The sequence below is a fragment of the Amblyraja radiata genome, chromosome X (assembly GCF_010909765.2).
Source record: "Amblyraja radiata isolate CabotCenter1 chromosome X, sAmbRad1.1.pri, whole genome shotgun sequence".
Lineage (NCBI taxonomy): Eukaryota > Metazoa > Chordata > Chondrichthyes > Rajiformes > Rajidae > Amblyraja > Amblyraja radiata.
Genome location: NC_045999.1, coordinates 1,468,147 through 1,493,038, shown reverse-complemented (window position 1 = coordinate 1,493,038; position 24,892 = coordinate 1,468,147). Strand labels below are relative to the sequence as shown.

Here is a 24,892-nt window from a genome sequence, read left to right as displayed (position 1 = left end):
TATAACGTGTGCAGGCGCCGTTAGGGTCTGGTCTGAGTATTACAAACATTACAAAGAATCAATTGAATAAAAAGTTAAATGACCTGCCACTGCCATGGAATCTCGTTCCCCTTATACCCAGCGACCACGGGTAGAGGTGGCGTGGTCTTAGTGGATGTGATGTACGGTTCAATACTATGAGCTTGGGATGAAGCTTATTGTCAGTCGTGTATGAGATTGCTTGCTTTAAACAGACTAGTGTTTTTGAAGGCCAGCATATTTAACTTGGTGTTTCCTCACTGTCATTTACTGTCTGTTATCTCTCTAATTACAGTATGAGAAGATCACAAAACTAACTGCCGATGCCAAGTTTGGTATGTACTTCCTCAAATATAGTGATTAGCTCAGCAGTGTTTGAACCATTCAAATATACGGTGACTTTCACTGTGTTAAATAATATTAATAACATTTCATACGACGTGCTCTTGTTTGCAAGAGGATTGATGCCTAAATCTGACATGCAGGATAAGCTGAGTGTGACATAAATCTAGCAGAACAAGCGGCATAAAACCCACCATGAAGACATTACAGAATGTGATCCAGTCACAGTCCTCCCCAGCTCACAGACACCCTGCACATGTGAACCAGCATTTGGGAGCATTGTGGGCTGAAGGGCCTGTTCCCATGCTATACATTTACAGCATGTGATGTACTTGGGACGACAGATGGCACAATGGGCTAAGTGTTCGGCTGGCAACCGGAAGGTAGCCGGTTCGAATCCCGCTTGGAGTGCATACTGTCGTTGTGTCCTTGGGCAAGACACTTCACCCACCTTTGCCTGTGTGTGAATGTGTGTGAGTGATTGGTGGCGGTCGGAGGGGCCGTAGGCGCAGATTGGCAGCCACGCTTCCGTCAGTCTGCCCCAGGGCAGCTGTGGCTACAGAAGTAGCTTACCACCACCGAGTGTGACTGAGGAGTGAATGAATAATGCGATGTAAAGCGCCTTGAGTATTAGAAAGGCGCTATATAAATCCCATCCATTATTATTATTGTTACTTGCTGTAGAGAGTAAAACACTGATTATTTTTACTTGTTATTTTTGAACTCCCACCCAGTTTGTTTTGTTAGCGAAAATAATCTTTGCAAAGGACATTTGGCGCCGGTCTCTCAAAGTTAATTGTAGTTTAACGTGTTGGATTGCAGAGCCCAGCGATGTTAAAGCCACAGTTGCCGTGCTCAACTTTATACTGGCGAGCGCAGCCAAGTACGGAGTTAATGGCGAGTCGTTGTCCAGCGAACTGCAACAACTTGGTTTGCCCAAAGGTACGGGATCTCCCGCCTGTGACACCGCTCGATTTTTAAGAAACTCAGAAGCTTTCTTTTTTTTCAAGTCTGCATTAGACCTGAAGCTATGTACGAAGGAACTGCCTACTTGTTCCTTTACAAGGTACTCCGGCATTTTGTGTCTTATCTTCGGTGTAAACCAGCATCTGCAGTTCCTTCCTCCGCATATTGTCATTTGCCCATTGTTACGGATTTCTAAGAGATCCATTTTGATTTGCAACTGTTTAAGAAGGAACTGCAGGTGCTGGAAAAATCGAAGGTGGGCAAAAGTGCTGGAGGAACTCAGCGGGTGAGGCAGCATCTATGGAGTGAAGGAATAGGTGACGTTTCTGGTCGAGACCAGGATGCATCTATGGAGTGAAGGAATAGGTGACGTTTCGGGTCGAGACCAGGAAGCATCTATGGAGTGAAGGAATAGGTGACATTTCGGGTCGAGACCCTTCCGGGTCTCGGCCCGAAACGTCACCTATTCCTTCACTCCATAGATGCTGCCTCACCCGCTGAGTTTCTCCAGCATTTTTGTCCACCTTTGATTTGTGGCTGCCACTGTTCTAATCCCACTGACATATGCAGCCACGGTTTAAGTCATTTTTAACTGTGTGGTAACATGGCCAGATTAAAAGTAAACACTTATTGCGAGTGTTCTGGTTAGTAGGTGACTTTGGTTTGAATAGTCGCAGAACTTGCCACTTGGCTTTTTATAATATCTTCAAAACTGGGACAAAAAAAGACTCCTTAACTAAACTTTCAATTTACTGTTTCAGAACATGCCGCTGCTCTTTGTAAATCTTACGAAGACAAACAGACTGCCCTTCAGGACAAACTAAAGGAGAGTAGTCTGCGGAGTAAGTGGCATTTTATGATAAAGTTTGTTAAGTCCAGTCACTTTTATTTCTATAGCACATTTAAAAAACAACTCTCGTTGGCCAAAGTGCTTTACATTGGTGGAGGTACTAACGTTATATAACAGTGGTTCATAGATTTAGCACTTACATAAATACACACATATAGCCCTCACTCAGAGGATGTCAAGAAAGGCTTGAGAGTAAAGATGAGTTTTAAGTCTCGACTTAAGAGTCGATGGAAGGGGCAGTTCTGATGGGAAGAGGGATGCTGTTCCACAGCTGCAACCGCAAAGGCTCGGTCGATCGCCCCTGAGCTTATGCCTATATTGCGGGATGTTCAGTAACCCCAAGTCGGCCGATCCGAGGGACCTGGTGTGGTGAGTGAGCAGACGTTTGATGTAGGTGGGGGCAAGCCCGTTAAGGGCTTTGTAAGACATAGAGGAGGATCTTGAAATGTATTCGGAACCGCACAGGGAGCCAGTGGAGAGAGGCCAGGATCGGGGCGATGTGGTCCCTTTTTCGGGTGCCCGTCAGGAGTCTCGCTGCGGCGTGGTTATTAGTTTAGTTTAGGGAAACAGCGCGGAAACAGGCCCTTCCGGCCCACCGGGTCCGCGCCGACCAGCGATCCCCGCACACTAACACTACCCTACACCCACTAGGGACATTTTTTACATTTATACCAAGCCAATTAAACCTATGGGGATATGGGGAGAAAGCAGGGACGGGTACTAATTTTGGGTGATCATATTGAATGGCAGTGCTGTCTCGAAGGGCCGAATGGCCTACTCCTTCCCCTATTGTCTATGTTTCCCTGTCTTTCCGTACAGTAAACAGGCTGGGCTCGGTGTCGTGGAGAGTGGACTACACACTGAGTTCCAGTGAGCTGAAGGAGGTGAACGAGCCGGTTGTCCACCTGAAGATTAATGTCCGGAATGTGGACACGGGGGCCCTGGAACCCACCGTGGCTTTGGTGTCAGCCCTCAAGTTCAGAGTCTTACTCACAGGTGGGTTAACACAGCAACGGTGGCAGGAGCTTCAGTACTTACACCTGGGGCACGCTGTCAGCTTCATGTAACAGCCTCTAGTGACATGTTCAACCTGCGTCTCGAACGACTGAATCTACTTGTAACTTCTGCTTCAGTCGGGACATTGGATCTCTCCTGGCATTTAACTTTAGTTTTTAAAATTCTTATCCATATAACCATATAACAATTACAGCACGGAAACAGGCCATCTCGGCCCTACAAGTCCGTGCCGAACAACTTTTTTCCCTTAGTCCCACCTGCCTGCACTCATACCATAACCCTCCATTCCCTTCTCATCCATATGCCTATCCAATTTATTTTTAAATGATACCAACGAACCTGCCGCCACCACTTCCACTGGAAGCTCATTCCACACCGCTACCACTCTCTGAGTAAAGAAGTTCCCCCTCATGTTACCCCTAAACTTCTGTCCCTTAATTCTCAAGTCATGTCCTCTTGTTTGAATCTTCCCTATTCTCAATGGGAAAAGCTTGTCCACATCAACTCTGTCTATCCCTCTCATCATTTTAAAGACCTCTATCAAGTCCCCCCTTAACCTTCTGCGCTCCAGAGAATAAAGACCTAACTTATTCAACCTATCTCTGTAACTTAGTTGTTGAAACCCAGGCAACATTCTAGTAAATCTCCTCTGTACTCTCTCTATTTTGTTGACATCCTTCCTATAATTGGGCGACCTATCCTCAAGTCCTTTGTGGCCTAATTAGCCATCTCTAACTTCATAAGGTCATAAGTGATAGGAGCAGAAATAGGCCATTCGGCCCATCAAGTCTACTCTGCCATTCAATCACGGCTGATCTATCTCTCCCTCCTAACCCCATTCTCCTGCCTTCTCCCCATAATCCCTGACACCCGCACTAATCAAGAATCTATCTATCTCTGCTGTAGAAATATACACTGACTTGTGGCCTCCACAGCCGTCTTCCCCACTTCCTATAACCAAATAATGAAAGGCCTAGATAGAGAGGATGTTTCCTGTTGTTTTAATTTAGGTTTAGTCCGTGGAAACGGGCCATTTGGTTGAGAATTATTATTATCACATGTAAACATATAAACATAGACAATAGGTGCAGGAGGAGGCCATTCGGCCCTTCGAGCCAGCACCGCCATTCATTGTGATCATGGCTGATCGTCTCCTGTCAGCCTTCTCCCCATACTGAGAGGCAAGATTTGTTCATCATGCTAAACAGTCGGATCGGATAATACCACACATAAATACAATCAAGTTAAACTCGTGTACAATAGGTGGAGCAAAGGGGAAGATACAGAGTGCAGACTATAGTTCTCAGCATTGTAGAGCACCAGTTACAGAGACACACAAGTCCAATGTTTGCACTGGGGTAGCGGTGAATCGGACAGTGGCCGAGCTTATGGAGGGACCGTTCACAAGCCTAGTGACAGAGGGGAAGAAGCTGTCCCTCAGTCTGGTGGTGGTGTGGGCTTTCAAACCTCTGCATGTTGTTTCTGGAAGAGATGCCACCAATGGCTGATACCCGCTCCTGTTTCTCTCTTCTCCTCAGAACTCAAGCAAGCCCAAGCGCTGATGAATGCCCTGAACTAACAACCCCTGAGGTGCAACTTTGTCCCAGGCTGTGATCCTGCAGGATGGACAGGAGATTGGAAACAAAGAGAGTGAATGTCCTGATGCTTTTATAAGGTTGCTGGGGTGGTGAACCCCAGGGGATCCTGTGCATTCCATTTAAGCATTCAGCCAACAATGCCAAAGTATGTTTGCAAGTTTGGTGGATTAAAACTTGACTATATCTTAACCAAGCACTTTGCAGGGACTTGTTTGTGTCTAATGCATTAATCTTTAGCCTCGCTGTGAAAATATAACTGAACTAAGCTAGACTAATGCAACATCTGCCATTACATGCCGTTTATGTCACAGTTGAAGATCTTTAGAGTACTGCAATTTACCGCCAAGTTTATGCTATTGTACTGATTTTCTCTTTTGGTTTTCAGCTCAAATGCAGAAAAGTTGTTATTGTGGCCAAACCAGAATTTATGCTAATTAATTGATTAAGCGAATTAATGGCGGTTTGTGAACATCAATTGTGAAAATAAACTTTTGAATTTGTCAAAGCTGAGTTTTGTTTTATTGGGAAGGTTTCTTGTGTTAACACTGGGTCAGGAAGAAATGGAATGGGTGACGTTTCAGGGTCCAGACCCCATTCCTACTCACCAGAGACGCTGCCTGTCCCGCTGAGTTACTCCAGCATTTTGTGTCTTAACTTCGGTTCAAACCAGCATCTGCAGTTCCTTCCTTTAACACCGACGTTAGTTGCACATAGACTACAAGTCCCAGGCTGCATTACTGAGGAAGTGAAACCTCACTTTGAGCAGAGGGGAAGAGACGCCGGAATTAGCTGCGGTTCGTGCAAACTAAAGACTGCATTGCAATTTAGCCGACTTGGTGTTTATTGTGATTGCACTGATCATTTCATGCGCGTCTGCACTTTGCTCTGAGTCTTGTTTAAATGCAAACTTGCTCCATTTAACTGCGCGGCCGGGCTCGTGTGCACACGCCTGCAGCTAATCCCACGTTTAGTGCATTAAGACTCAACTTTACAAACTCCAGGAACTTATTTTAGAAAGGTATCTCATTTAGGGTTTAAAGCTTTCGGGTTGATTGTGTCCGAATTGTTATATGTGCGATGTTGGGGGGTTGGGGGGAGGGAGCTTGGTGCTTTAAATGTGGACAAATAAACATGAACATATGATACTGGTGTTTGTAGACCAAAAGAAAAAGCTGGAGTAACTCAGCGGGACAGGCAGCATCTCTGGAGAGAGTCTGCTATTGCCCCGTCGAGCTCACCAACTCCACACACTCATTCAGTTCCCTATGGCCACCCTCCCAGCTCTCTATCCCGAGACATGTCCTGCATGACCCCACCATATGCATCCCTCCTACAGTCCTGAGTGTTAATGAAAGCCTCAAGCCTATCCTGCTGTAACTCCACAGATGCTGCCTGACCCACTGAGTTACTCCAGCACAGTACTCTGGAGAGCATGGGTAGGTTGCTCATCCTTTTTCTGGTCTCTCGGGTGTCAGTAAAGTGTGAGGCTCCAATGTTACATCACAATAGACAATAGGTGCAGGAGGAGGCCATTCAGCCCTTCGAGCCAGCACCGCCATTCACTGTGATCATGGCTGATCATCCACACTCAGTACCCCGTTCCTGCCTTCTCCCCATATCCCCTGACTTCGCTATCTTTAAGAACTCTATCTAACTCTCTCTTGAAAGCCTCCAGAGAATTGGCTTCCATTGCCTTCTGAGGCAGAGAATTCCACAGATTCACAACTCTCTGGGTGAAAAAGTTTTTCCTCATCTCTGTTCTAAATGGCTTACCCCTTATTCCTAAACTGTGGCCCCTGGTTCTGGACTCTCCCAACATCAGGAGCATGTTTCTGGCCTCTAGAGTGTCCAAACCCTTAATAATCTTATATGTAGTAAATGCCTACTATGTTCTGTGTGCTGAAGCAAAGCAAGAATGTCATTGTCCTATCAGGGACACATGACAATAAACCCACTTGAACTTGTTTCAATAAGATACCCTTTCATCATTCTAAATCCCAGTGTCTACAAGACCAACCACTCCATTCTCTCAGCATATGACAGTCCCGCCATCCCGGGAATTAACCTGGTGAAATATATCACATATAGGACTCACTTTCACTTCTGCTGTTACACGGCAGATATTTCCCAGCGAATATTAATATTAAAATAGCAAAGGGGCCTCGGTAAGTTGAAAGAGATCACGATGCAATGATGTGTTATTGTCACATGCACCGAGGTACAGTGCGAAGCTATGCATAGAAGCTGGTGGAATCACAGAGCAGATCTCACCTTGGCTGTACGCAAGTCGTCACGTTTCTGCCCCCGCCCCCCGCTGGGACACCCTTCATTCTGGGTGTGGGACGTAGATCCAGCGAGTTCCACAAGAGTGAACCAACAATACTGGGTGTTTACTTTAAGTAAGTAAGTTTATTGGCCAAGTAATACATGGTAAATGGTAGGGAATTGAAGAATGCAGGTGAACGGAGGGATCTGGGAATAACTGTGCACAGTTCCCTGAAAGTGGAATCTCATGTAGATAGGGTGGTAAAGAAAGCTTTTGGTGTGCTGGCCTTTATAAATCAGAGCATTGAGTATAGAAGTTGGGGTGTAATGTTAAAATTGTACAAGGCATTGGTGAGGCCAATTCTGGAGTATGGTGTACAATTTTGGTCGCCTAATTATAGGAAGGATGTCAACAAAATAGAGAGAGTACAGAGGAGATTTACTAGAATGTTGCCTGGGTTTCAGCAACTAAGTTACAGAGAAAGGTTGAACAAGTTAGGGCTTTATTCTTTGGAGCGCAGAAGGTTAAGGGGGACTTGATAGAGGTCTTTAAAATGATGAGAGGGATAGACAGAGTTGACGTGGATAAGCTTTTCCCACTGAGAGTAGGGAAGATTCAAACAAGGGGACATGACTTGAGAATTAAGGGACAGAAGTTTAGGTGTAACATGAGGGGGAACTTCCTTACTCAGAGAGTGGTGGCTGTGTGGAATGAGCTTCCAATGAAGGTGGTGGAGGCAGGTTCGTTTTTATCATTTAAAAATAAATTGGATAGTTATATGGATGGGAAAGGAATGGAGGGTTATGGTCTGAGCGCAGGTATATGGGACTAGGTGAGAGTAAGTGTTCGGCACGGACTAGAAGGGTCGAGATGGCCTGTTTCCGTGCTGTAATTGTTATATGGTTATAAGTATTCACATACAAGGAATTTGACTTGGTGCTCCGCACACAAGTAACAACATGACATACAAGTGAGCCAGTGCCTCTCAGGATACTTGTTGTCTTATCCCTGCTGTAGGTTGCTGTGCGGGATGCCTGAAGGCCCTGAGCTTCACATGGCCAGCAGCTTTGTCAACAGGGTATGCTGTGGCCTGGTGTTCTCGGGGAGTGTGGAGAAGTCAGCTGTGAGCAAGAACATGGAGGTTCCCTTCCAATGTGACGCTTACATCATCTCGGCGCAGTCCCGCGGGAAGGAGGTCAAGTTGACCCTGACACCGGTCAAACAGGAGGAAGGATCTCCCTCGGCCACGGACGGTGAGGCTGGGTCACCCGGCCCACTGGACATCACCTTCCGCTTCGGCATGTCGGGCTCGTTCCAACTGGCGGCCGTGGAGGAGATCCCCAAACACGCCCACCTCAGGTTCCTCACCAGTGGCTGCCCCAGGCAGGTCCTGTGCTTCGTGGATCCCAGGAGGTTCGGCAGCTGGGCAGTGAACGGGAGCTGGCAGCCTGTCCGCGGACCCTGCGTCATGCTCGAGTACGAGATGTTCAGGTATAACGTCGTCGAATCATAGAATCACAGGGTAACTACACCCACCCATCTTGCCCACGCCAACAGCCAAACCCAACTAGTCAAACCCTGTTTGTCAGAGTCAGGCCCAATGCAAATTGGAGGAACAACACCTCATATTACACTTGGTCAGTTTACACCCCAGCGCTATAAACATCGACTTCTCTAACTTCAAATCATCGTCTCTCTCCACCTCTCCCCCACCCAAGTCATCGTACCAGCTTCAAAGTCGCCTTGTTGAGTTTCTTTGTCTGTAACTCATTTTCACCTAGCTCACGGCTAACTATGGCCAGTTTCCTTCATACCTTGTTACTGTTTTGCAAATCTTTCATTAATTTGTTCTAGATCTCTCTACATCACCGTCTATATCTCTCGTTTCCCTCTCCCCTGACTCTGTCTGAAGAAGGGTCTCGTCCCAAAACATCACCTAATCCTTCTCCAGAGATGCTGCCTGTCCCGCTGAGTTACTCCAGCATTTTGTGTCCATCTTCAATGTAAACCAGCGTCTGCAGTTCCTTCCTACACATGAAGTCGCTTTACCTGTGCAGCTTGCTGTACGTGGCGTGGCCAGTGATCGAACCCATAGCTTAACGTGGCCTCTCTTGCCGACCCCACACAGGCAGAACGTGCTGTCTCACCTGTCTGACAATGCCTTCAACAAGCCCATCTGCGAGGTGCTCCTAAATCAGAGATACTTCAACGGAATCGGGAATTACCTGCGTGCCGAGATTCTCCACAGGTGAGCCGTGTTTCCATTTACGCAGAACATAGAACAGTGCAGGTAGACACAAAATGCTGGAGTAACTCAGCGGGACAGGCAGCATCTCTGGAGAGAAGGGATGGGAGACCCTTCTGTCTCGACCTGAAACTCTCCAGAGATGCTGCCTGTCCCGCTGAGTTACTCCAGCATTTTGTGCCTACCATCAATTTAAACCAGCATCTGCAGTTCTTTCCTACAAATAGAAGAGTACAGCACAGGAACAGGCCCTTCGGCCCACAATGTTTATGTTGAACATGATGCCGTTAGACTGTTCTCATCTGCCTGAACATGACCCAGATCCATCTATTCCCTGCACATCTGTGTGGCCGTCTGAAAGCCTCTGAAACGCCACTATTGTTTAGTTTAGGTTAGAGATACAGTGAGGAAACAGGCCCTTCGGCCCACCGAGTCCGCACCGACCAGCGATCCCCGCACATTAACACTATCCGACAAACACTAGGGACAATTTTTACATTTACCAATCCAATTAACCTACAAACCTGCACGTCTTTGGAGTGTGGGAGGAAACCAAATATCTCGGAGAAAACCCACGCAGGTCACGGGGAGAACGTACAAACTCCGTACAGACAGAACCCGTAGACAATAGACAATAGGTGCAGGAGTAGGCCATTCGGCCCTTCGAGCCAGCACCGCCATTCAATGTGATCATGGCTGATCATCCACAATCAGTACCCCGTTCCTGCCTTCTCCCCATATCCCCTGACTCCGCTATTTTTAAGAGCCCTATCTAGCTCTCTCTTGAAAGCATCCAGAGAACCTGCCTCCACCGCCCTCTGAGGCAGAGAATTCCACAGACTCACCACTCTCTGTGAGAAAAAGTGTTTCCTCGTCTCCGTTCTAAATGGCCTACTCCTTATTCTTAAACTGTGGCCCCTGGTTCTGGACTCCCCCGACATTGGGAACATGTTTCCTGCCTCTAGCGTGTCCAAGCCCTTAACAATCATTATATGTTTCAATGAGATCCCCTCTCATCCTTCTAAACTCCAGAGTGTACAAGCCCAGCTGCTCCATTCTCTCAGCATATGACAGTCCCGCCATCCTGGGAATTAACCTTGTAAACCTACGCTGCACTCCCTCAATAGCAAGAATGTCCTTCCTCAAATTAGGGGACCAAAACTGCACACAATACTCCAGGTGTGGTCTCACTAGGGCTCTGTACAACTGCAGAAGGAGTTGCTCCAGTTTTTTGTGTCTATCTTTGAATCTCCTTTGAACTTCAGGTTGAAGGTTCCTCCATTTGAGAGAGCGAGGACTGTATTGGAAGCGTCACTCCACAAGGAACCGGTAAGGATAACTCCCAGGGTGCTTCAGAGGCAAGGTAACACACTGTGTCATGTACACACACAGAGAACGGGTGTCGAGGGTTATGGGGAGAAGGCAGGAAAATGGGATAGAATGGCGGAGTGGACTCGTTGGGCCGAATGGCCTAATTCTTCGCCTAGAACCTGTGAATCAACACCTTCAATCTATGGAAGGATCTTTCATCCAGAACCATTAAGTTGTTGGACCACTCGCCATTCCACTATTTTATTTTCTGTGACCATGCCTCCTAAACAGGAAAACTTAGTTCAGAGATACAGCATGGAAACAGGCCATTCGGCCCACCGAGTCCACACTGTCCATCGATCACCCATTCACACTGCTTCAATTCTCATCCACTTCCTCAATACTGTCTTTGTTACACATATAAATAAACCATCCATATCTTAACAGCTGCGCCTCGGTCTATTTAACTAACTACACTCCCCAAAACTTGATTGCTTGAATTGATTGAAAGAAAGATACAGCACGGAAACAGGCCCTTCGGCCCACTGCGTCCACCCTAACCATCGATCACCCTGCTATTCCACTTTCTCATCCACTCCCTGCACACTAGAGACAATTTACCGAAGCCAATTAACCTACAAACCCGCACGTCCATTGGGTGCGAGAGGAGACCAGAGCACCCAGTGGAATCCCACGCGGTCACAGAGAGAAGTGCAAACTCCACATAGACAGCACCCGAGGTCAGGCACAGATTTAAGTAGTAAATGCCTACTATGTTCTGTGTGCTGAAGCAAAGCAAGAATGTCATTGTCCTATCAGGGACACATGACAATAAACTCACTTGAACACTTGAACTTGAAGGTGAGGGGGAAAGATTTCATGGGAACCTGATGGACAACCTTTCCTACTCAAAGGGCAGTGGGTGTATGGAACGAGTTGCCAGAGAAAGTAGTTGAGGCAGGTATTATAACATTTAAAAGACACTTCGGGCGAGCTTAGATGGGGCATCTTGGTGGACATGAACACGTTATGCCCCAGGGCCTGTTCCCGTGCTGTACCACCCCATGACCCATTGAGACTATGCCTGCTCTTAGCAGAACCATCTAAAACAAAAGGCGTCTGCAGTTCATTGTGTCTCCATTTTACTGCTCCATTTCAAACTCTCCTCAAAGTATGGCCACTTTATAGAGGCTGCAAAAGGTCCTAAACCCAAAACATCAGCAATCCATGTTCTCCACAGGTGCTGCCTGACCTGTAGAGTTCCTCCAACACTTTGCATTTTACTCAGGATTCCAGCACCTGCAGTTCCTTGCGTGTCCAGAGCCAGGGTCATCTCAGTTTCCACCTTGGCATCTGGTGGGCATAAGTCTAGTTCATTAAATCATATGGAGTGTGGGAAAGGTGTTGGGGTTGGGACCTCCTGGTTCAGGAGGGAGGCTTCAGTTCAACTCTCCAAGCAACACCGTGGTAACGTCTAGGAAGGTGGCAGTGTTGCGGTGTTACTTGGATCAACCCCTGTAGAGGAACGGATGTGGAAATGGAAGAAGATGAGGAGATACGTATTGGCCACTCCACAGGTGAGAGAATGGCCGGGAGCAGGGTGAGGTGAGTTGGGGGGAAAGGAGCCTGGGAATGGAACTGGATGTAAGGGTTGATACGTTCAGCTTCCAGTAAGTGGAGTCGGGGCCACTGGCAGCGACCAGCAACTAACTGCTTGTCCACCTCTATTTTCTCAAGGCAGCTGAGTTGACCCTGAGCAAGAAGGTAAAGGTGAAGTTGGAGAACCCTGACATTCTTGAGCTGTGCCACCTGCTGCCAATGGAGGTCATTAATTTGGGTAAGTCAATCTTACGCAAGCAAACAGCACTGGTGTGATGCACTCTGATGGGAGAGTCAAGGTGGGCAAAAGGATCTGTTTCTATGCTGTTGTTTTCAATTCAATTCAACCTGCGCTGATAGAACAGTGTAATCCATCTTACCCCAACCACAACCAGCCATGGTGGCACAGCGGTAGAGTCACTGCCTTACAGCGCTTGCAGCACCAGAGACCAGGGTTCAATCCCAACTACGGGTGCTGTCTGTACGGAGTTTGTACGTTCTCCCCGTGACCTGCGTGGGTTTTCTCCGAGATCTTTGGTTTCCTCCCACACTCCAAAGACGTACAGGTTTGTAGGTTAATTGGCTTGGTGTATGTGTAACATTGTCCCTGGTGTGTGTGTAGGGTAGTGTTAATGTGCGGGGATCGCAGGTCGGTGCGGACTTGGTGGACCGAAGGGACTGTTTCCGCGCTGTATCTCTAAAAAACCCACCTTTTATAGGAAAGATGTTGTCAAGCTGGAATGGGTACAGAGAAAATCTACGAGGGTGTTGCAAGGACTAGATGGTGTGAGCTTGCGAGCGGGGGTGAAGAGGTGGTGGGTGTATGGAACAAGCTGCCAGAGGAGGTAGTTGGGGCTGGGACTATCACAACATTTAACAGTTAAACAGATACATGGATAGGACAGGTTTGTAGGGATATGGACCAAGTGCAGGCAGGTGGGACTTGTGTAGCTGGGACATGTTGGCTGGTGTGGGCAAGTTGGGCTGAAGGGCCCTGTTTCCGCGCTGGATGACTCTCTCTCTCTCGGTATGACACAGGGGGCAAGGGCTACAACTCTGACCGTACTGACGGATCCTCTGCCTTTGCTGCGTGGCTCCGTTGCTATGATGTGTCGGGAATGCAGACCCTCCGTGACGCCAACGGCAGGACCATCTGGTTCCAGGTAAATCGGAGAAACTCTCTGCGTCTCGCAGGCGGACCTGTACCCCACCACCTGGAGTACAGGCCCACCACCTGGAGTACAGGCCCTCCACCCGGCCTTCCGCCATCCTTGGTTCCACAGCCTCACCTAGTTATGGAAACAAAAAGCTGGAATAACTCAGCGGGTTAGACAGCCTCTCTGGAGATAAGGAATAGATGACGTTTTGTTTCAGACTGAAGAAGGGTCTCGACCCGAAACGTCACCTATTCCTTCTCTCCAGAGAACTGTTCAATGTTGGGATACCTCCTCTGGCAGCTTGTTCCATATCACCATTACTATGTTAAAAAGTTACCCCTCACATTCCCCTTCACCATTAACCTATGTCCTCTGCTCCTCGATTCACCTGCAGCTGTCTGTCCCGCTGAGTTACTCCAGCTTTTTGTGTCTATCTTCGGTGTAAACCAGCATCTGCAGTTCCTACTGATTATCCATTTTGCCAGTCTACGGGTGCTGTCTGTACGGAGTTTGTATGATCTCCCCGTGACCTATGTGGGTTTTCTCCGAGAACTCTGTTTTCCTCCCACACATAAGGCTGAGAGATGAGCGGATAGAGGTGCAGAAAATCATGAGGGGAATACGATACGATACAACGTTATTCATTCCAGGAGGGAAATTAAACAGCTGAGTGGTAGAACCTTTGGAGATGTGGAAAAAATGTTGGAAAAAAAATATGGGATTAATGTAGGATTAGTGTAAATGGGTGGCTGATGATCAGAATAGACTTAATGGGCTTAAGAGCCTGTTTCTGTATCGAATAAGAAACATAGAAAATAGATGCAGGAGTAGGCCATTCGGCCCTTCGAGCCTGCACTGTCATTCAATATTGCTGATCATCCAAAATCAATTCCCCGTTTCTGCCTTCTCTCCATATCCCTTGATTCCGTTAGCCCGAAGAGCTAAATCTAACTCTCTCTTGAAAACATCCAGTGAATCGGCCTCCACTGCCTTCTGTGGCAGAGAATTCCACAGATTCATAACTCTCTGGGTGAAAATGTTTTTCCTCGTCTCAGTCCTAAATGGCCGACCCCTTATTCTTAAACCGTGACCCCCTGGTTCTGGACTCCCCCAACATGGGGAACATGTTTCCTACATCAAGCCAGCCTAATCCCTTGAGAATTGTATATGTTTCTATAATATATGTATCTCTTTGACTCTTCAATGATTAGTTGCTTGGAGTCTGTTGTCACTCCTGTAAACTTCAGCCACAAGTTCAACATACATTTGTACCAGCGTGTTTCATAGCAGCCTCTGTGCTTCCATTCCAGGGGATCCCAGGACCGATGGCACCAAAAGGTGAGTTTAATTTTAATATTTTAGTGCAGTGTGTGGCGGCACCTGGTGGTAGGCTACGGCAGAGCGAACCCTCGGCTCTGGAGGGAGGAGTTAGGTGTGTCGGTGTGGGAGGCGCAGGTCACCGGATTACCCTTAGAGGTATTTAAGGTCAGGCAACGCCCGTGTCCATTTGAGGAGTAGGGAGCTGTATCTGACCGATTAAAACACGTCTGAAGCACACAACTTGTGTCCGCTGAGTTTTTGGCTGGGCTCCTACGATTCCCCGCTATAAGTGTTTAAGAAGGAACTGCAGATGCTGGAAAATCGAAGGTAGACAAAAATGCTGGAGAAACTCAGCGGGTGCAGCAGCATCTATGGAGCGAAGGAAATAGGCAACGTTTCGGGCCGAAACCCGGAAGGGTTTCGACCCGAAACGTTGCCTATTTCCTTCAGGGTTTCGACCCGATACGTTGCCTATTTCCTTCAGGGTTTCGACCCGAAACGTTGCCTATTTCCTTCAGGGTTTCAACCCGAAACGTTGCCTATTTCCTTCAGGGTTTCGACCCGAAACGTTGCCTATTTCCTTCAGGGTTTCGACCCGAAACGTTGCCTATTTCCTTCGCTCCATAGATGCTGCTGCACCCGCTGAGTTTCTCCAGCATTTTTGTCTACTGCCGCTATAAGTGTTTGATTTATTTTACACCATCATTACTTAACGATTAATTTAATATCGTAAGTGTCATAAGTGATGTGATAGAATTAAGCCATTCGGCCCATCGAGTCTGCTCTGCCGTTCAATCATGGCCGATCTATCTCTCCCTCCTAGCCCCATTCTCCTGCCTTCTCCCCATAACCCCTGACACCCGCACTAAAGAATTAAAATTATTTAATCATCGTTTATATAATCATTATATTATTTATCAATTTCATTTATATCATCATTTACTGATTATTTAATATAACCATTATTATTTAAAAACCACATCTCAGGTTTTCTAACCTGACCACTGAGGCTACACTTATTCATCTACAGATTGGGAAGGTAGTTTTGGGTCCTGTGGTACATAGAACGCAGAATCTAGTACAGAACAGCGCAGGAACAGGCCCTTCGGCCCACAATGTCTATGGCGTACCTGATGCCTAGTTCCTGATCTCCCTGATCCATATCCCTCTATTCCCTGCATCTCCGCGTCCCAATCTAAACGCCTCCTAAACGCCGCTTTCCCACCTGCCTCCACCACCGGCCCCACCAACGTGTTCCAGACACCCCCCCCCCCCCCCACTCTTTGTGTAAAGACATTGCCCCGCACATCATCCCGCACTCTCTGTATTGCCATGCCCTCTCCACCCTGCAAACAGGGTTCCCACTTTCTACCCTGCTACGGGTGTCAGGGGTTACGGGGAGAAGGCAGGAGAATCGGGTTGAGGGAGAAAGACATGACCGAATGGCAGAGTAGACTTGATGGGCCGAATGGCCTAATTCTTCTCCTATAACTACCCACCTCCCTCTCTAGCCGTGCCTGCGCAGTTGGGGACTATGCGTGAGTGGATAGGGCGGGGGATGGGGGGAAAAGGAACAAATGAATTATATTAATATAATATCAAGGGGGGGGGGGTTAATGTGTATGTGATCCCCCCCCCCCCCCCCGCAACTGCGCGTTGATGGGACGGGACCCAACGGGTCCCACTTGGTCAAGTAACTTATAAACCTATCAACTTTGCCTCTCATCATTTTACAAACATCTGTCAAATCTCTCAATCTCCAACATTCCAAAGAATCCAATCCAAGTCTGTCCAACCTCTCCCTGTGGCTGCAACACTCTAATCCTGGCATCATTCTGGTAAACCTCCTCTCCCAAGCCTCCACATCCTTCCTGTAATGGGGGCGACCAGATCTGCACACAATACCCCCAAACACAGCCGGGCCCAAGTCCTATAGAGCTGCATCCTGACTTCCCACTACTACATCTTTATTCCACAAATCAATGTTTCTCTCCCCGCAAAGGGTCCAGAACGCCCAAAGCCAAGTCTCAGAGGAAAACTAAATTGGAGGAGGATAAAAAGCACTCGGTGGCAACCAAGGTGAGTGAAAAGTCAATCTATAGACGCAGAAAATGTAAAAGGAGGCGAAATGTTGGAATCTCCCTGGAAATGAGACTGTTTTCAACCTGAATCATCCACCCTGCATAACCCCTGCCTGAAACCCTAGTTGCCAGCAAGTCCTGATATTGTTATTGCCTGTGGTGAGGCTTCCTGTAGTAAGAATAAGGGGTCGGCCATTTAGGACTGAGATGAGGAAAAACTGTTTCACCCAGAGACTTGTGAATCTGTGGAATTCTCCGCCACAGAAGGCAGTGGAGGCCGATTCACTGGATGTTTTCAAGAGAGTTAGATTTAGCTCTTAGGGCTAACGGAATCAAGGCATATGGGGAGAAAGCAGGAACGGGGAACTGATTTTACATGATCAGCCATGATCATATTGAATGGAGGTGCTGGCTCGAAGGGCCGAATGGCCTCCTCGTGCACCTATTTTTCTATGTTTCTGACAGACATGTATCAACTCCTGTGGGGCACGGTGGTGCAGCGGTAGAGTTGCACTCTCCACTATTCGGTGTCCAATTTTCCCGAAGTTAGTCGTAGCTAGTTGAAGCTGGTCTTCAACATAGTCGAAGGAGGTCTTCAACATGTCATTATTTCAAACTCTTCCAAACTCGCCAATTAGGTGGCCCAAGTGGGACAGCCCCTTAAGGCTGAGAGGTGAGCCCATAGAGGTGCATAAAATCATGAGGGGAAGTGATAGAACTTTATTCATTCCAGGAGGGAAATTGAATAGCTGAGTGGTAGAACCTTTGGGGATGTGCGTGAGAATGTTTCCTGCCTCTAGTATGTCCAATCCCTTTATAATCTTATATGTTTCAATAAGATCCCCTCTCATCCTTCTAAATTCCAGTGTATACAAGCCCAATGTGCAACATATGACAGTCCCGCCATCCCGGGGATTAGCCACCCCACAATGCCAGAGACCCAGGTTCAGTTCGGACCTTGGCCATTGACTAGCCCAGCACTTTGTGTCGAGCTGCAGCTATTCCTCTTGTCTACAGGGTCTCGCAGCCAAGAAGAGGAAGGTGAAAGTGGAGCAGCAAAGGTCTCATGCTGTGCCAGAGGATGGTCCTCAGAGGAATGCCCAGAACACCGAGGCAGCGGCTGGGGAGCAGGAGGACGAGAGGCCGGAGCAAGCCAGGAAACCAGGAGAAGATCAGGAGCGCAATAGGAGGAAACCAGGGGCAAAAGTCATTGTCTATGCCGGAGACTCCTGCAGGTAACTTCATGCTGTAACCGCATCGTCAGGTCAAGTCAAGTTTATTGTCATTGGTACAAAACTATTAGAAACATGGGTGCGGGAGTAGGCCATTCGGCCCCTCGGGCCAGCACCAACATTCAATAGGATCATGGCTGATCATATAAAATCATTCCCCTCATGCATCTCTATAAGATCACCCCTCATCCTCCTGCGCTCCAAGGAAATAAAGTCCTAGCCTGCTTAACACCCCCCTCATGATCTTATACACTTGGACTTTTATCCTAATTGTGTTCTGTTGCAAAGTCTTGCTATTTTGCTGCATAAGTCTGAGTCTATGTGATTCCGTAGCAAACATGCTTGTCATTGTAGCTCTGGTAAATATATGAAAATAAACTCAACTTGGGACACTAAGGCCCTGTCCCACTTTCCCGACTTACTCACAAATTCTCCCGTAGTTTTCTCCTTGATTCAAACTCGGAGAATGTCCGTAGCGAGTCCATAGGAGTCCTTAAGATATTTCGTAGCGGCTCGTAATGCCAGCCTGTAGGTACTCGGGGCATCAGGTAAGTCGGGACATTTTTTCAGCATGTTGACAAATGTCCAAGAATTTTAAAAAAAACAGCCCCAAGTACCTACGGCTGGCTATTACCGTAATTCTCCGAGTTTGAATCAAGGGGAAAACTCGGGAGAATTCGTGAGTAACTCGGGGAAAGTGGGACAGGGGCTTAAGCTGACGAAGTGGGAGGAAGAGAATTGTGTTGCTGCCTGTTTCACTACCATAGCCTCATAAGTGGTTGGATTCTTGCTTAGATTCCACTCCAGTCCACTACCACTACTACAGAGTGAGTGGCACTGGTGGCCCAGCGGTAGAGTTACTGCCTCACAGCGCCAGAGACCCGGGTTCCATCCCGACTACGGGTGCTGTCTGTATGGAGTTTGTACGTTCTCCCCGTGACCTGTGTGGGTTTTCCCCGGGTGCTTCTGTTTCCTCCCACACTCCAGACGTCCAGATTTGTAGGCTAATTGTCCCTAGAGTGTGTAGAATAGTGTTAGTATGCGGGGATCGCTGGTAGGCATGTACTCGGCGGGCTGAATGGCCTGTTTATGCACAGTATCTCTGTATCTGTACCCCCCCTACCTGTCTTGATGGAGGGTGGAGATAATGCTTCAGGTGCCAGATGCCTACGTTACTCTCCTTGTCTCTCACTCTACAGAATCTGGAAGACGGAAGACTCGGGCGGTGAAATCCAGGAACAAATAGAGAAACTTAAGAGGATGGTCGGATTAAAGCAGCTTTGTTTAGGTTGCAGGCGTGGAGGTAGTGGATCAGAGCAGGCTGTGTGCTGGGAGAATACTTTATTATTTGAATAAAGCAAAATACCACCAGGATAATTATTTTTAGATATTTTCAATTTTTTAAATGTAGTCTATCTTTTTTTATACTATTGAAATAAAATCTAACTGACATTTTAATGTAGGAATTTGTTTTGTGTTTGATATGGATACAACTCCTTTGAGGTTAAGACTTTGTAGAGAGATAAAGCATGGAAACAGGCCCTTCGGCCCACCAAGTCTATGCCAGCCCTCTATCGTCCCATTCACACTGGTTCGAATTTCTCCCACTTTCTCATCCACGAGTGCCAATTAACCTACAACCCCGCACGCACGTCTTTGGGATGTGGGAGGAAGTCAGAGCAGCTGGAGGGAACCCACGCGGTCACAGGGAGAACGTGCAAACTCTGCACAGACAGCAACTCAGTCTGAAGAAGGGTTTCGGCCCGAAACGTCGCCTATTTCCTTCGCTCCATAGATGCTGCTGCACCCGCTGAGTTTCCCCAGCAATTTTGTGTACCAGCTCTCTCCTTCAGTCTGAGGAAGGGTCTCGACCCGAAACGTCACCCATTCCTTCTCTCCAGAGATGCTGCCTGTCCCGCTGAGTTACTCCAGCGTTTTGTGTCTCTTTGGTGTAAACCAGAATCTGCAGTTCCTTCCTCTACATCACAGAACCGAGACCGAACTCCCATTGAAACTTAGTATAACGAAACAACAGTAACAATTGGTTAAAATGCCAATTTTATCCTATCAATGTAGCAGAAAAGGAAAATAACACATGATCACAGAGTTACAAACTTTAGAAAATAAGTTTACTTTAAAGAGGAAGATTTAAGTTAGGTATGAACATCACTGGATAGATGTTCGTACTAGAGTCTCCATAGCTGTGATAGACGGGGCAGCCCAGTGCCAGTGATGGAGGTCGGGCGCACCTACCACGTGGCCACGGCCCATCCCACGCCCAGTTACGTGGTCTTCCTCTTCTTGGCTGAGGGCCTCTCGAAGACATCTCGCACGCCGGCTGCTCGCTGCTTGAAGAACTTGCTGTTCTGGGCAGATTCCTGGGCCCAGGCTGAATCAAACGAGGTGGTGTCCTGGTCCACCAGGTGAGTGTACTTGGTCCGCCCCGACCGCCCAAAGTTCTTCACCTAATTTTATTTGTGGGTTGGGTAGAAAAGAAACAAAATTCAGCAGATAAACACGGCTCAAAGAATCTCAGCGCAGAAATAGTTTGTGGCCCTTGAAAGATGCAGTAGATGAACCACTTTCTCACCAGAACCTGCTCGGTATTGCCCCCCCTCCCATTAACTTCTCCGTCTGGTACTGTTAACCAATCCCTCCCCCCCTCTCTGCTCTCCCACCCCCCCCCCCCCCCCCACACTGTTATCCTGGACATGGTAATTCCCCCCTGGTACACCTTCTGGTACACCATAAATTGCAATTACTGAATGAAGGCCTTGTTCAGTAGGGAAAATAAAATTAAAAAATGCTTTCCCCGCATGTAGAGCGTTCAATGTTCTCTGTAATCGCCCGTGGCTCTCCCAGCCTTTATATGATGCATTCCTTCCGCAGACAGCAATTATCCCCACACGCGCGCACACACATTGCACGGGAACACAAGGCTGCTGGCCATCCAGGCATGTCTTACCTGCATAACCTTGGGTAAGATGGTCTTGTTGAAATGGTCCTCCAGTGTGGGCGAGCTGAAATCCCGTTTGTACAGATCCTCCTCTTCATCCTGCGGAACGGCAGATGTGCCAAGACTCAGTTCACCAAACCCACACATCGATCAACATTCATGGACAAGCTGTGTGTTCAACATAACCGCCCCTCCGTTGGGTGGTGGAGGGCAGGACAACACTGACTGGAGAGCAGGCAGACAGAAGCTTATCACTATATACCGGTGCTCCACACCATGAACTATAACCAACACCTGGGCAGGGACCATGTAGAAACAAGGAACTGAAGATGCTGGTTGACAGCAAAAAGAACAAAGTGCTGGAGTAACACAGCGGGTCAGGCAGCATCTCTGGAGAGAAGGTGACGTTTCGGGTCGAAACCCTTTTCAGTCTGTAGAAAGAGCTCGACCCGAAACGTCACCCATTCCTTCTCTCTAGAGGTGCTGCCTGTGGTTACTGTGTTACTCCAGCATGTCTATTTTAAGTGAACATTGACTGATGCACACAAACTCGTGGGAAGCTCAAAATGTAGTTGGTTGACTCCATGTTTTATTATTTAATAATGTTTTATGTGTCATTCTTAATTGTCACGGTATGTAGCGTTGTTACTTGCGAGCGGAGCACCAAGGCAATTTCCTTGTATGTGAACATACTTGGCCAATGAAGGTATTCATTCATTCAACTCACCATGAAGAAGGCTCCTCTGTGATAGTACTTCTGCAGGAACTTGTACTTCCCTTTGCTGGCCTTGTTGGTGATGGCCTTGCTGTTGGCTCGAAGCTCAGCCCGCCTCTCCTCCTCCGTCAGGTTGTGCATCCTGTCGATCTCCGCCTTCTCCTTCTCCATGCTGCACAGGCAGAGAACACAGTGAGAAAACACCCCTCACCCACACCATACCACAGTCCAGAGCCCCACACCACACACACACAGAGCCTCACACACACACAGGAATAGAACTCAGTGGGAAAACACCCCTCACCCACACCATACCACAGTCCAGAGCCCCACACCACACACACACACAGAGCCCCCCACACACAGAGCCCCCCCCACCCCACACAGGAATAGAACTCAGTGGGAAAACACCCCTCACCCACACCATACCACAGTCCAGAGCCCCCACACACACACACACACAGAGCCTCACACACACACACACACAGAGCCCCCCACACACACACACACAGACACAGGAATAGAACTCAGTGGGAAAACACCCCTCACCCACAACATACCACAGTCCAGAGCCCCGCACCACACACAGAGCTACACAGCACTGACACAGGCCCTTCAACCCATCTTGCCCATACCTAACAAGTTGGCCTATTAGCCTCACCCCACCTGCCTGTATTTATTCCATTCCCTCCAAACCGTTCTCCTTATAAAACTCTTCCTACACAGATTTGAGTTTAGTTTGGAGATACAGGGTGGAAACAGACCCTGTGGCCCAGCGAGTCCGTGCCGGCCAACGATCACTCATACACTTGTTCTATCCTCCACACTAGAGACAATTTACAGAAGCCAATTAACCCACAAACCCGTACATATTTGGAGCGTGGGAGGAAACCGGAGCTTCCAGAGAAAACCCACATGGTATGGGGGAGAGCGTACAATCTCTGTTCAGACAGCACCTGTAGTCAGGATTGAAACTGGGTCTCCGGCGCTGTGAGGCAGCAACTCTACCTCAGATAGGTATGTTACCGTGCCAGATAGAGGGGGAGTATACAGGGAGGGGGGGACGGTACTCACGACTCCCGCTCCTCGCGGTCCCGTTTGATACGTTTCAGTTCCCGCACTTTCCACGACTCGTACTCCTCCTCGTCGTTCTCATCGTCGGTGTTGAGGGCATCGAGGGCGGACAGCGTTCTCCGCGACTCCTCAACCTCCCGCCGCGCCTCCTCCTCCACGATCTGTTAACGCCAGCGGCCATCGCTGGTAAATGCACCGCTCCACAGCACCACCACCGCCCACTCCCCCTAATGCCCACTCCCCCCCGCACCACCACTCCCCCCCGCCCACTCCCCCCGCACCACCACCCCCACTCCCCCCCGCCCACTCCTCTAATGCCCACTCCCCCCCGCACCACCACTCCCACCGCCCACTCCCCCCGCACCACCACTCCCACTCCCCCCCGCCCACTCCCCCCGCACCACCACTCCCCCCCGCCCACTCCCCCCGCACCACCACTCCCCCCCGCCCACTCCCCCCGCACCACCACCTCCCACTCCCCATTGTCCCCTGCACCACCGCTGTGTGTGTGTGTGTGTGTGTGTGTGTGTGTGTGTGTGTGTGTGTGTGTGTGTGTGTGTGTGTGTGTGTGTGTGTGTGTGTGTGTGTGTGTGTGTGTGTGTGTGTGTCTGTCTCACCTTCAGTGTGTATTTGCGTTGCTCCTCACTCAGCCGCTTAGCCTCCTGTTCCAGATCCTTCTGCTTCACAGTCTCTGCCTCCCGCTCCTGCACTGTCACCCGGTCCTTCCTGCCGCAGGCACACAGCTCGTCAAACCCCGCAGCGGCAAACGACACACACGGCTCGCATGGCACACATCGCAGCACATGACACGTGGCGATTGGCGCACACAGCACGCGGAACAAACGAGGAAACAAAAATACACGCATCCTTTCCCTCATCATCAGGACGTCCCAACACAGGGGACACTGCACAAAGGGCCCGGTAAGAAGAACCGGGGATGTTACCATCAGTGCCATCGAGCTCGGTGCAATTGTGCAGTTTCCCCGGGGGGAAGAGGGGGCCAGGTGTGGAGAGGGACATCGGATCGCAGGACCACCGGAATGGAGGTGACGGCTGCAATGGGCCTTTGTGGCTGGGACTGGGAAACGGCAGCAACATGGCACCTCTTCCAATGGACTGTCTGAACTCACCGGGGATTGTGTTCATGTACGGGGAGAGTCGGTCTGAGCTGTCTGCAGATAGTGTATCTCACTGTACCTGGTACACCGGGACAGTACAGAAACCATTCATAGACACAAAAGCGGGACAGGCAGCATCTCTGTGACCCGAAACGTCATCCATTCCTTCTCTCCAGAGATGCTGCCTGTCCTGCTGAGTTACTCCAGCTTTTTGTGTCTATCTTCGGTTTAAACCAGCATCTGCAGGTCCATCTTACACATACAGAAACCATGGACCATGCCCGACAGCAGCAGCAGCAGCAGCAACCTCCAGGCTGTATATGGGGTGCTGTGAACCGCGGTCAAGTGGGAGGCTGGGGTGGAAGATTGCAACCTTCACGTGGTCCGCCCTGTTTCGACTAATGCAATCAACTCGACGTGCACAAACGGAAGATCAAATTGTCCAACAACTTTAGGCTGTGCACTCCACACGACAGAAGAAGAAGAAGGGGGGGGGGGGAGGCTGTGGGTAGGTGCGGCAGTACCTTCTGATGAAGACGGGCTTCAGCCTGGGCTCCGTCTCATCCTCGCTGTCAGTGTACTCCTCGTACTCGGACTCCTCCTCAGACTCTTCGCCAGACCGCCCCTCGTCCTCCAGCTCCAGCACTTCCAGCTCCTCGTTCTCCCGCTCCTGCGCACGCTGCCTCATCATGGCCCGCCGACGCTCAATTTCCTGTCCGTGATCGGGGGGATGAGTTTGTTATCAGGGACAGTTTCTTCCCAGCTGTTATCAGGCAACTGAACCATCCTACCCCAACCAGAGAGCAGAGCTGAACTACTATCTACCTCATTGGTGACCCACGGACTATTCCTTCGCTCCATAGATGCTGCATCACCCGCTGAGTTTCTCCAGCATTTTTGTCTACCTTCGATTTTTCCAGCATCTGCAGTTCTTTCTTAAACACGGACTATCCTTGATCGGACTTCGCTGGCTTTATCTTGCACTAAACGTTATTCCCTTATCATGTATCTGTACACTGTAAATGGC

General features: G+C 48.8%; 3 protein-coding genes across 3 annotated transcripts in view; 2 read left to right on the top strand and 1 right to left on the bottom strand.

Moving 5' to 3' along the window:
* Window positions 1–307: 307 nt before the first annotated feature.
* LOC116968171 (COMM domain-containing protein 4-like) lies at window positions 308–5,296 on the top strand (the record flags this gene model as incomplete). Its single annotated transcript, XM_033014813.1, has 5 exons — window positions 308–353; window positions 1,183–1,302; window positions 2,088–2,168; window positions 2,996–3,172; window positions 4,732–5,296. Coding segments are annotated over 5 exons (465 nt in total), but the record flags the coding sequence as incomplete, so codon positions are not given.
* Window positions 5,297–5,532: 236 nt separating this feature from the next.
* On the top strand, window positions 5,533–19,464 carry neil1 (nei like DNA glycosylase 1). Its single transcript, XM_033014810.1, has 10 exons — window positions 5,533–5,809; window positions 8,075–8,548; window positions 9,186–9,305; window positions 10,568–10,631; window positions 12,351–12,450; window positions 13,251–13,375; window positions 14,680–14,707; window positions 16,692–16,768; window positions 17,788–18,005; window positions 19,202–19,464. The coding sequence occupies exons 2-10, from the start codon at window positions 8,088–8,090 to the stop codon at window positions 19,356–19,358; spliced, it is 1,350 nt and encodes a 449-aa protein (XP_032870701.1). The 5' UTR covers window positions 5,533–5,809; window positions 8,075–8,087; the 3' UTR covers window positions 19,359–19,464.
* Window positions 19,465–20,043: 579 nt separating this feature from the next.
* The window catches only part of mfap1 (microfibril associated protein 1), a 9,586-nt gene continuing 4,737 nt past the window's right edge, over window positions 20,044–24,892 (bottom strand). The window contains exons 4-9 of the mRNA XM_033014766.1: window positions 24,390–24,577; window positions 23,365–23,473; window positions 22,748–22,908; window positions 21,686–21,845; window positions 20,968–21,057; window positions 20,044–20,467 (exon numbers count right to left, since the gene is read on the bottom strand). Of these exons, the coding sequence (XP_032870657.1) occupies window positions 20,285–20,467; window positions 20,968–21,057; window positions 21,686–21,845; window positions 22,748–22,908; window positions 23,365–23,473; window positions 24,390–24,577 (891 nt within the window). The 3' untranslated portion in view covers window positions 20,044–20,284. The remainder of the gene's footprint in view (window positions 20,468–20,967; window positions 21,058–21,685; window positions 21,846–22,747; window positions 22,909–23,364; window positions 23,474–24,389; window positions 24,578–24,892) is intronic.

What these genes read in the sequence shown, in the direction of transcription:
- neil1 (XM_033014810.1), top strand. Translation starts at nt 8,088, where the DNA reads ATGCCTGAAGGCCCTGAGCTTCACATGGCCAGCAGCTTTGTCAACAGG. An exon ending in GCAGGACCATCTGGTTCCAG is followed by an intron (nt 13,376 to 14,679) that starts GTAAATCGGAGA and finishes CTTCCATTCCAG; the next exon opens with GGGATCCCAGGACCGATGGC. An exon ending in AGGACCGATGGCACCAAAAG is followed by an intron (nt 14,708 to 16,691) that starts GTGAGTTTAATT and finishes CTCCCCGCAAAG; the next exon opens with GGTCCAGAACGCCCAAAGCC.